Source organism: Stegastes partitus, unplaced genomic scaffold, assembly GCF_000690725.1.
Source record: "Stegastes partitus isolate 25-593 unplaced genomic scaffold, Stegastes_partitus-1.0.2 Scaffold1956, whole genome shotgun sequence".
In the NCBI taxonomy this organism is placed as follows: Eukaryota; Metazoa; Chordata; class Actinopteri; family Pomacentridae; genus Stegastes; species Stegastes partitus.
The window spans coordinates 42,410-54,012 of record NW_007579687.1 but is presented as its reverse complement, the minus strand read 5'-3'; the positions used below and the strand labels follow the sequence as shown (position 1 = coordinate 54,012).

The 11,603-nt window shown below is 46.0% G+C and overlaps 1 protein-coding gene and 1 long non-coding RNA gene across 2 annotated transcripts in view; both read left to right on the top strand.

Annotated features, from left to right (window-relative positions):
• The window catches only part of rnf150b (ring finger protein 150b), a 12,520-nt gene extending 10,006 nt beyond the window's left edge, over positions 1-2,514 (top strand). The window contains exon 6 of the mRNA XM_008303193.1: positions 2,032-2,514. Within this exon, the coding sequence (XP_008301415.1) occupies positions 2,032-2,147 (116 nt within the window). The 3' untranslated portion in view covers positions 2,148-2,514. The remainder of the gene's footprint in view (positions 1-2,031) is intronic.
• A 2,350-nt stretch (positions 2,515-4,864) lies between these two features.
• LOC103373329 (uncharacterized) lies at positions 4,865-7,283 on the top strand. Its single transcript, XR_521056.1, has 2 exons — positions 4,865-6,236; positions 6,278-7,283. It is a non-coding gene; the product is annotated as an uncharacterized LOC103373329 (long non-coding RNA).
• Positions 7,284-11,603: the final 4,320 nt, after the last annotated feature.

Below are 11,603 nucleotides of genomic sequence, written 5' to 3'. Positions count from 1 at the left end.
AGAAGTGTGATACTTCGATAATTGGCACACACTCTCCGGTCCCCTTTTTTAAAAATGGGAACCACCACCCCGGTCTGCCACTCCACAGGCACTGTACCCGATGCCCACGCGACATTGAAAAGACGTGTCAGCCATGACAGTCTGACAATGTCCAGAGCCTTCAGCATCTCAGGGCGAATCTCGTCCACACCTGGCGCTTTGCCACCGGGGAGCTTCTTAACTACCTCGGTGACCTCTACCACGGATATGGACGCAGAAGCCCCCGAGTCTTTAGGCTCTGCCCCTTCCTCAGAGGACGTGTTTACCGGGTTCAGGAGTTCCTCGAAGTGCTCCTTCCACCGCTCGACGAGGTCTCCAGTCTGGGTCAGCAGTTCTCCTCCCCGACTGTACACAGCCTGGGAGGGTCCCTGCCTCCCCTGTCTGAGGCGTCGGAAGGTTTGCCAGAACTTCTTCGGGGCTGACCAAAAGTCCTTCTCCATGGCCTCCCCGAACTCCTCCCACACCCGAGTTTTTGCGGGTTTTGGGGTTGCTGCCGCGACAGGCACTAGTGACCTTCTGGCCACAGCTCCTAACGGCTGCTTCTGTGATGGAGGCTTTGAACATGGACCACTCTGACTCCATGTCCCCAACCTCCCCGGGATGCAGGAAAAGCTCTTCTGGAGGTGGGAATTGAAAATACCATGGACAGGGGCCTCTGCCAGGCGTTCCCAGTTCACCCGTACTACGCGTTTGGGTTTACCAGGTCTGTCCGGCAGCCTTCCCCGCCATCAGATCCAACTCGCCACCAGGTGGTGATCAGTTGACAGCTCTGCTCCTCTCTTTACCTGAGTGTCCAAAACATACGGCCGCAGATCTGATGATACGACTACAAAGTCAATCATCGACCTTTGGCCTAAGGTACTCTGGTACCAAGTACACTTATGAGCAACCTTATGTTCGAACATGGTGTTTGTTATGGCCAATCCGTGGCTAGCACAGAAGTCCAAAAACAAAACACCGCTCGGGTTCAGATCAGGTAGGCCGTTCCTCCCAATCACGCCCCTCCAGGTTTCACCGTCATTGCCCACGTGAGCATTGAAGTCCCCCAGGAGAACGATGGAGTCCCCAGGCGGCACCCCTTCCAGGACACCAGCCAGTGACTCCAAGAAGGCCGAATACTCCGAACTGCTGTTCGGTGCATAAGCACAAACAACAGTCAGAGTTTTCCCCTCTGCAACACGCAGTCGCAGAGAGGCGACCCTCTCGCTCTCCGGGGAGAACTCCAACAGGGCGGCGCTCAGCTGGGGGCTTGTGAGTATAGGAGGTTTCCCTGTTCCGGGCGAGGTGGTGGCAGTCCTTTTTTTGTTCTTCATTGGGGTCTTCTGAATCGCTCTTTGTCTGGTCCCTCCCCAAGAACCAATTTGCCTTGGGAGACCCTACCAAGGGCTAATGCCCCGGACAACATAGCTCCCAGGATCACAGGGACACTCAATCCCCTCCACCACGATAAGGTGGCGATTCATCGGGGGGCCAGTTAGTAACTGCATACTGTTAAATGACAACATTTTTCCAACAATAAACCACACTCTGAATATAAACTGTACTAAATGCAAACAATGTTAAACAAACAAAAATAATAATGTAGGTATTTATCAACCCACTGATGGCTCTGTATGCCACATATAGTTTAAGGTGTTACCAGGAGTCTATCCAGTCACTGTGATATTTTAACTGCGTCTCCAACTAGAGCAAACCTGAACATTTAGATATTTTTCAGCCTACCATCGTCCTTCACAGCTTGTGCTCCAGGCAGGACACAGGTTTACCAGACAGGTATTAGAATCTAGAACCTTCTCCTTCCACTTTGTGAGTGTCAGAGATAAACTCTAGGTAAACCCTAAAAGGTGAACCTGATTGTGACGACTGAATGGAAAACGTTTCTGTCAGTTCCACGTCTGGACTGTTCTTCTGGTTCCTCTCTTAGAGTTATGTTCATTATTCTTTCCCAGAATGCAAACTCACCTGTTGACTCACCTGTCCTTCCTCCTACAGGTGAGCTTCAGCCAATGGCCAGCAGTGCCTCAGTGGCCTCATTTGTCATCGCCGTGGAAACGGGCCTGTCAGACGAGGAGGGGTCCATGGAGCCTCAGCTGGGGGACAAGTCCTGAGAGCAAAACCAAACCAGAACCAGGCCAGAACAGACTTCAGCAGGCCTGAAGGTCCATCAGCGACTTGACCTAAACTATCCAACCCAAATCCGCACTGAGCATGCTCTGAGCTCAGCCCAGGATCTGGTTCTGGTCACTGGTTCCAAGTGGAAACTTAATCCAGAACCAGCGTCAGGGTTCCGCTGGGTTCTTCTCTTAGAACATGTAATACGCAATGCCAAACTCGCCAACTGGCCTGGACTCCAGGTGGACTCGAACCCGGCTGGAACCAGGATCGAGACCTGGACGAGTTTAAACATAGAAGATCTGAATTGAATAAAGAACACCTCAAACGGACCTGTTAGATTTGGGCTCAAAGGAACCTGAATGAGCTGGTGTGGTTTTTGGTTTCCCGGGTTTTCCTGTTTCAAAGTGTCGGTCCGTTTTCTGTTTCTTCCTCCTCGTTCGGTCCGTTTGTGAAACTCTCGGTGTCCTGATGAGCTTCACAGTCACAGAAAGAGGAGAATGAATCTGCCGGTTGGGTTTCTGTGAGCGACCCGGTCCAGGACTCTGAGTTCTTTGTTTTGCACTCAGGAGGACCTTTGGTGGAATCTTCAGCTTGTCCCGGTTGGTTCGACCAGCTAGCCTGACTAGCTCAGCTCATTTTGATTTGTGTTGTTTCCGTCAGGACTTTTATTTGAGACGGATGCAGCAGCTGCTCTGAGCTGCAGCTTCTTCTCCTGGAGCTGTGCTGGTGGACTCCCAGCAGCTCTACCACAGTGTTGGTTGTTTCCTCTTTTTGCCGTCTCTGTCTCTGTTCTGTTGGGTTCTTCATCTTTCTGGGTTAGGGCTCATCTATCTGGCAGTGGTTCAGACGCTCTGCTGTGTTTCCAACAGGGTCCCATCACACAGGGCAGAACCGGTGCGTTTAGATCAGTCCTTCTGCAGCCCACTGCTCTACGGCCCGGTCCAGACCGCAGCATGGACGCCCAAGTTGGTTTCAGTAAAGTTCATTTAAACAAAAGGCAGCTTTTGGCTGCAGGTGCTCAGATGAGCTGCGAGCAGTGTTTACAGGACGTCCACCAATCGGACCGGTTCTGTTTCCTCTGCAGGATCCATCAGCTGAACTCAGTGACCAGAACAAAGACAGCAACAGTCACTCTGATGACCAGTTCATCCGTCTGAGTCATTTCTTCATCAAAACAGCCTAAATTCTGTCTCCAGCGTCTTCAGGGTGAGTGTGTTCTGGGTTCTGCTCTGTGACGGTCAACTGAACATCTTTGGACTAAACCAGACGTCTGAGGAACTCTCACCCATAAAACTTGTTTTTGTGGCAACTGGAACATTTTTTTAATGTCTGACTGCAGGAACCATCCCTGTAGAACCTTTCGAACCTGCAGAAGTTCTGTGAAGGCAGTTTTCAGGGGAGAACACCAGGTTTGGTTCTTCTGAGCGGCCCAGAAACACTGCTGCGAGGGTCACAGTGCTGATTGGCTGAGGACAGTGTGTTCCATCCTCTGTAACATCACCATCACCAACGTAAAGTTCTTCATTTGTTCTGACAGAACAAACCTCCAGTGTTCTGGTTCCTACATAGAATTGGAGTTAATCCAGGAACTCTTGGTTCTGGTCTCTGAGTTCATGTTTGGATCTGCAGTGGAAACAGAAGGACGATCAGCAGGTTGACCCTGTAGACCTTCTCCTGAGATTCCATCCATCCATCTTCTCCACATGTTTTATCCTCTGTAGGGTGTCAGGGGGCGGAGCCTATCCCGGCAGATTCACCTGGACAGGTAACCAGTCTATCACAGGGCTACACTTAGAGACAGCCTCCTGAAGAGTTGTCTGTTCTGTAGGTTCTGTTTTCCATCACAGCATTCAGGATCCAGTTTAACCTGGACACGTCCAACGTGGATCAGACTGCAGACGGTTCCTGATCCTGTGTGGCTTCAACGCTGGGATCAGAACCTGAACAGAAGCTGATTCCAGCTGAGACAGACCCCGACCACTCCAGTCTGTTTCACGCTGCCTTTTCAAAGACAGGCTGACCTTTAACCCGACAATCAGAGATCAGAGCTTTGACCTGTGGATCCTTTCTGGGAACTTCAGTGACCCAAGAGTTGGATCTGCAGCTGGACCACCACAGCAGAGGGCTGCACTACGAAGCCACATGAGTGGGTCAGCAGGTGTGTTGGGCCTAAAGCCCGAGTTCTCAGTATCACGAAGGTGGCTCTCTTTTTACCTGCTAGGTCTCCATGGGAACTGATGCTGTGGAACTAGGTCTCCATGGTAACTGATGCTGTGGAGCTAGGTCTCCATGGGAACTGATGCTGTGGAACTAGGTCTCCATGGGAACGAATGCTGTGGAGCTAGGTCTCCATGGGAACTGATGCTGTGGAGCTAACCCGGTCCAGATTCTGTTCAGAGTTCCAGAGCGTCTCCCTTTAACCAGACGGGTTCCTGACTGTTATTTATGAGCGATCCAGACTCTCAGCTGAGGGAATGTGTTTATCTGCTAACATGCTGAGCTGTGTGTCACTAATATCACTGAATGAAGCCGTGGAGCTACAGCATCACACTGTAAACATCACGTTGCCATGGGAACCAGACGTGTATTTAGTTGATCAGAACATGGATCATTCTGCTGGTATTGATCACAGAGAACATCCAATCAGTAACATTCATTCACTCTGATTGGGCCAAAAGTTAAAGTGATTTCCTGCATTCTGGGACAGAGTCAGACCTGAATGAGCTTCAGCACCAGATCAGGTTTAAATGTATGAAGGTGAAGTTTAACGTGCAGCTGTCAGCTGGAAACCAGCGGCTGCATCACTAAATATTCTCTATGAACACGTTGAACACTTTCTACCAGCATTCCTGTCTCCACCGTTTACAGTAGCGGCATCATGGTGATGTTCCTCATTGTTCTCCATTAAAACAAGGAGCTGACTGAAGCAGCTGCTCGTGATCGATTCATTCAGGGCAGAAGAAGAGTCACATGACGCCTTAACGCCTCCTTTAATGAGAACAGAGTCTGAAGCAGGAAGCTGGACCTCCTTCATGACACCTGTGGTCTCTGCTGGAGCTTTGGTTCATGTGGAGCCGCTACACAGAGAAAGCCTGGATATGTTGATCTGGCTTCGTAGTTCAGCCCTCTGGTGTAAACGGGTTAATCAACATCACAACACAAGCTGTGAATAAGCCCAACATGTACATAGAAATGTAAATGACTGAGTTCAGCGTCGGCTTCCTGAGAAAGATAAAGTTTGTCGTCTATTTTGATACCAGAGGAGACGTTTATTTTTGTAACGAAGATGCAGAGCTCGTCCCGCTGCGTCTGGATGATTCTCAGTGAGCTGAGCTGTGATCAGATTTCAGTGTTGATTATTTGTGTAATTGTACATACAGACGATGATACGAACCCAGACTACTGTAAACGCTGTTGAGGTTCTGGAGGAGAACAGAGAGAACTGAGCTGAGTGCAGGAGAACCAAAGCTGCACTGATCTGGCTAAACGGGAATAAAACGGGCTGAAGTGAAGCTGTTGTCCTCCAGAGTGACATCAGACGTCAGCATCGGCTTCGTTTAGCTCCAGTTCAGACTAACGGGACCATCATGACAACATTTGGGTCAGTGGAGCCAAGAAGTGCTTCTGTTGCTGGCTGTGGTTCTGCCACTGAGTCAGTGTTCTGTCAGACTCAGAACAGGTTTGTTCCTGTCTCTCTGCTGCCTCCTTGTGGACCAGCCACATCATTAAAGTTTCTGTCCAGCTTTATGTGAAGGAATTCTTCAGTTCACTTCCTGTGTTTGTGCAGGACTGAAAATGGGCCGAACCTAAACCTCCTTTGAGCCCATTTCTGGTGTTTGAGCTGCTGTGACTTGATGTTCCTTCAGTACCGAACCGCCAGCTTGTTTTGAACGTGTCAAAGCTGCAGTTAAACTGGTTAAACTGGTTAATTTCCATTTGGTGCTCTTATTCTGAAACCGCCTCATAAACAGAATACATTCAACATTTCCTGTCAGTGAGAAGGTTTTCTGAAGAACAGTTCTGTTTTTCACATTCTGATATTAAAAAAACAGTGATTGGTACATGTTGGACAGCAGCAGGAGGTTCTGGAGGTCCACATGGTGATCAGTGGAGCTGACAGGAGGTTCTGGAGGTCCACATGGTGATCAGTGGAGCTACAAGATCTTAGAAAGTCTAAAAAGTGGAATGAGTTTTTATTTTGTGGATCAGTTTCCTGCTCCATCTGGTGACCGTGGCTTCGGCGTGGTGTGATTATGGGATGCTGAGTTGATATCATCTCTGAATATCTGAAGCTTCTCCCGAATCTCCGTTCTGTTTCTTTTATTGTTTGTTATGTGGAAGACCGATCCGGTCCAGTGAGTCACAACATGTTGTTCTGAGAAGGTTTCATCCCAAACAGACCTCATGAAGGTCCAGATGCTGAGGGATGGACATGAAACACAGCACCTTGAAATTCTGACAATGACTTGTGTTTGTGACGTCTGGAAACTCGGACAAATGGAAACGGGACCATCGTGTCACTGCCAGTAAAGACGTCTGATTGGTTGTTTGTGTCCCAGAATGCTGTGTTCTGATTGGTTGCTCAGCCTCTTTTGTTGATGCACTTTAAATTCTGTTTTTCTGGAAGCTTCTGGAACGTTTCTTCTTTTGTTCCTGTTCAAACTTTACTTTTGTTTCTTGCTATATTTGACTTTTGCCGCTGGTGGAGACGTGTTGGCCGGTTCTGAGTTCTGACTGGATCGGGCTGATGCTTCAGGTCGATCCTGTTCGTGGGTCATAATGATTCTACTGTTTCATCTTCTCCACTTCTGACGTCAGGCTGAAAGCAGCTGCTGGAAGACGAACCTTTTAGAACGCAGCTGTTTTCAGGTGGATTTAAAAACATTTCAAGGGTTCTGCTGGTGGTCGGTTCTGATTAATCAAAGGTGGAACTTTCGGTCCTTCCAGAGCCGCTGCGCTGCCGGGCCGACGGTGTGGCGTGAGCTCCACCACGTTCTCCAGGTGTTCTGTTGGTGTGACTGTCCTTCATACACGTGTAAATAAAAGATGTTGTTTCTGTGTTTCAGTTGCTGCACGGTCCTGATCCGGACAGAAGTTCAATAAAAAGTTACTGCAAGTCGTTGTTTCTACTCCAGTGTGCTGACTGGGTTTGGTTTTTCCTTGTTACAGAGATTCTGTTTGAACTGAATAATGATCTGATCTGTGGAGCAGAACCGGACCTGGTTCTGTCTTAAACCCTTCAATCACTGTGTTTCAGTTACATGACGTGAACGTTCTGGTCAGTTCTAATCAGACTTTGTTCTGGTGACGGGTTCCTCCATGTCAGCAGACTTCATCACTGTTCTGCATTTTAGAGGAATCTTTGTGGCCGAGGAGCATCTGCTTCTGGTTTCTGGAACGAACAGCGAGACAGAACATCTCAGAAGAATCACAAGAGTCTGAATGTGGACGTTAAGCACCAACATCACTGCCTCCAGATGACCTGAAGGGAAGAAGCAGTTTAAGGAAAGTCACCATTCTGCAGGAGACACAACGGTTCAGCTTTAGTAATGAGAAGATGTTCTGCTCAGCATGGAGGACCCAGAGTCCACTAGGTTCTGCTCACATATTCTCACGTTCTTCACTCTGTTTCCTTCAGCTGCTCTCTGCTGGAGGGGTTGTGCTGCTCCTCCTTTCTCTGGAAAACACCTCGAAGGGCTTCTGGTGGACTCAGACCAGGACTCACACTGTCCAGGTCCTGGTTCCACTTGGTTCTGCTGTAGAAGCTCCTGATCATGTTGTTCTGTGGATGTTCTCCTGCTGGAATGTTCCTCTTCTTCTTCTACAATTTATCTTGTAAAGTTTATTGTATTTAAAGTATTTCCAGATCCCAGGAAGTTCATGGATAATAAATGTGCATCAAAGTGGCGCCTGAAACCCAAAACTGCTGCAGATGGTTCTGGTGGTTCAGATGGTTCTGGTGCTTGTCACAACTGTGATCATATTTATGAACAAACTTCAGAATTTTCTGATGATGTGGGTTCGTTATTTTTTTTTAGAACAGATGATTGAAACCTGGTGACCTGAAAGTGTGCAACCTGTCTCAATCTCAACGATACTATGCTATACTATTATACTATTATCTATACTATACTATTATATATACTATACTATTATATATACTATTATACTATTATCCTATTATCTATACTATTATACTATTATATATACTATACTCTACTATTATCTATACTATTATACTATTATCTATACTATACTATTATTTATACTATTATCTATACTATACTATTTATACTATTATCTATACTATACTATTATTTATACTATTANTACTATACTATTTATACTATTATCTATACTATACTATTATTTATACTATTATCTATACTATACTATTTATACTATTATCTATACTATACTATTATATATACTATACTACTATATATACTATTATACTATTATCTATACTATACTATTATCTATACTATACTATTATCTATACTATACTACACTATTATACATACTATACTATACCATTATATGTACTATTCTATGCTATTATCTATACTATACTGTTATATATATATTATACTATACTGTTATATATACTATTACATTATACTGTACTATAGTAGTTACACTATTATGTATACTATTATACTATACTTTACTGTTATATGTACTATTATACTATACTGCTATGCTATACTATACTATACTATACTATGCTATAGTAGCTACAGGTGAGTTATTCGGATGTTAGATGAGTCTTTTTGACTCCTGTCGACTCTTCACACTTTGACTGTAAATCTCAGGATTTTATTTAGTAACTCAGAGTTTTAACATAATTTCTCAGCTCTACACAAAAAAGGCAGAAATGTAACTCCGCTTTTCTCACACGTGTTTTTTTCTTCTTCCTAATGTTTTGCTTGATCAGCATGTTTTCCGGACCGAACCGGACCTCCTCCTTGAGGCAGCAGCCTTCAGCGTGTTGATGCAGTGTTGGGTGAGTGGTGGTGTTGTCATGATAGAAGCAGGACACAGACGACAGAGCAGCTTCAGCCACAGCTGGATTTATCATCACTCAAGGCTCTCAGGGTTTCACATTCAGCTACACACAGAGTGAAAGTGGAAGAAGAAGTCAGGTCTCTACTGGTCTGGAGGAAACCAAGCCGTCAGCGCTGGGTCTGGGAATTCTTTTTGCTGGTTCGGAAGAAACCCTGTGGAAGAAGAAAAACATGAAAAACGGCTCTATTGATCTCTGTAATGATCTGTCGATCTATCTATTGATATTTTGATCTACCCAGTGATCTATTTATTGATCTATCGATCTATCTGTTGATCTATAATCCCTTGGTCATGTCTGTTTTTCTCGACCTGCTGCGGCTGTTTGATGTTATGAAAAAGTCACTTTGATGTTGAGACAAAACTTGTGCGTTCTGCTGAAGACAGAATCCTCCGTTAGAGGGTTAGAGGGTTAGTGGGTTGGGTTTAGGATTAGGATCGGCGTCCTGAGCTGGGTTAGGGTTAGAGGTTTAGAGGGTTAGAGGATTAGGGGGTTAGAGGGTTAGGGGGTTAGGATCGGCATCCTGAGCTGGTTTCAGATGAAGCCATAAAAGAAGAAAACTGCTTTTCTCTACAGTTTGTCAAATCAGGACTGCAGCTCTTTTGACATCTCGTTTGTCTTTAAGTTTTCATGGATTCAAACTAGAAGGAACCAGAAGTGTTGTGACTTCTCTGATGAAGCTGAAGACCAAAGTTTCACTGTCACTCATTTGTAATCGTATTAACGTCCATTCAGGTCGACGTGGAACACACAGGAGAGAAAACAGAACCCTGCTGGTACCACCTGACAGGTAACGACTGCTGATCAGATTCACCTGTGAGCTGCCAGCAGGAGAACCTCAGACAGAACCCAGAGTTCAGACAGAACGTTCTGCTTTCTGTAACTTTGCCTCAAAGAGTGAAAGATTCCAGAAGAACCTGCTGGTACCAGCTGACCCGGCAGCAGGATGTTCTTCATCCTGGTTGGAACCTTTTGTTGGACTCTGGTGGTTCTGGTGAGTCTCTGATTTACTTCTGTTTAACCCTCTGCCCCAGCTCAGGGGTAGTAACCCTCAGATCTGCCCCTGCTGCCCCCTGAGCCTCAGCGCTACACACCACTGAAACAAACGGAGATCATCTGTTGAGCTGCAGGTATGTAGAAGTTCTGAACTGAGGAGCTTTTGGTTTTGTTCATCTCTGGAGCAGAGAATGAGTGTTTCTGGGGTGTGGTTGGGCTTCTGCTGATTTAATGGACTTTTGTCTGAGATATTTTCATGTTGGGTTCTGATTTGGGTTGTAGCTGACCCGATTAAATCGATGGCACTGAGTTTATGGTTCTGTGTGGTTTTGTAGTGAGGAAGATGAACTTCCTTTAGATTGGTGGAACTTGTGCGTAGTTTAAAGTGACGGCTGGAGAAGAGCCTCCATCTGCTGTCTGACACCGGACCGGGCTCATCCCGAGTCAACAGAGGACAGAAATGTGAAATAAGAGGTTTTATTTGCTTACAGCAGCCAGAGAAGAAGAAGCTCAGCTCATAACACCTGCACAGAGCTCACACAGGTGTGTCAGTCCCACCTGCCGACCTCATTGTGTGGAAGAGTCTGAGCTGCAGACAGAAAAGAGGAAAGATGGAACTTTGTTAGGTCTCTGTACACAGGTGGAGAACATGCTGTCATGTCTGTCTATGTGTATGTATCGCAGTCCAAATTAAAATCCAGGCGGGTTTTAAATCCGACTGGGCAGAATTCCAATTTAGATTTGATCTAAATAGACCAAACTGAAATCGTCCTTATCACAAATTGAGATTGTCGGCCTGCTGAGGCAGGTTTAAAATCTGACCACACCAAATTAAAAATCTGAATTAAATCAGATTATAAACTTGATTTGGCCTCGACCAAATTCAAATTATTCATCTGTACGTAGTGTTTGTACTCATCCTGTGTGACTGTTAAACACCACAACAGCTCTTCATGTGTTGGAATAAAGGTGTTAGCGTGGCGGTGATGTCAGATTAGCACCTGGCCAGGTGTCACACCTCACCACGTATCTGTCACAGTCCAAAGTGAAATGTGTCAGGCAGGATCGCTATCTCATCATGATATCAGAAGGACTTTAACTTGGTCTGGGCCAGATCAAAATGCTAGTTCTGGCCAGACACACTTAAAATCTCCCTGGATTTTAATTTGGACTGTGACACACATACGGTCATGGAAACATGATCAGACCACCTTGTTTTCTTCAGTGTCTTGTTCACGTTAATGCCTGGTACCACTAAAGTTCCATTACCTGAAGAATACAGTGAACAGGACACAACCTGCAGCTGATCCATCGTCCTTTCTGTCCTGTGTGACCTGCTTCAGCTTCATGTGTTCCCTGTAGGGTCCATAAGAGGCCGTTTCATGTC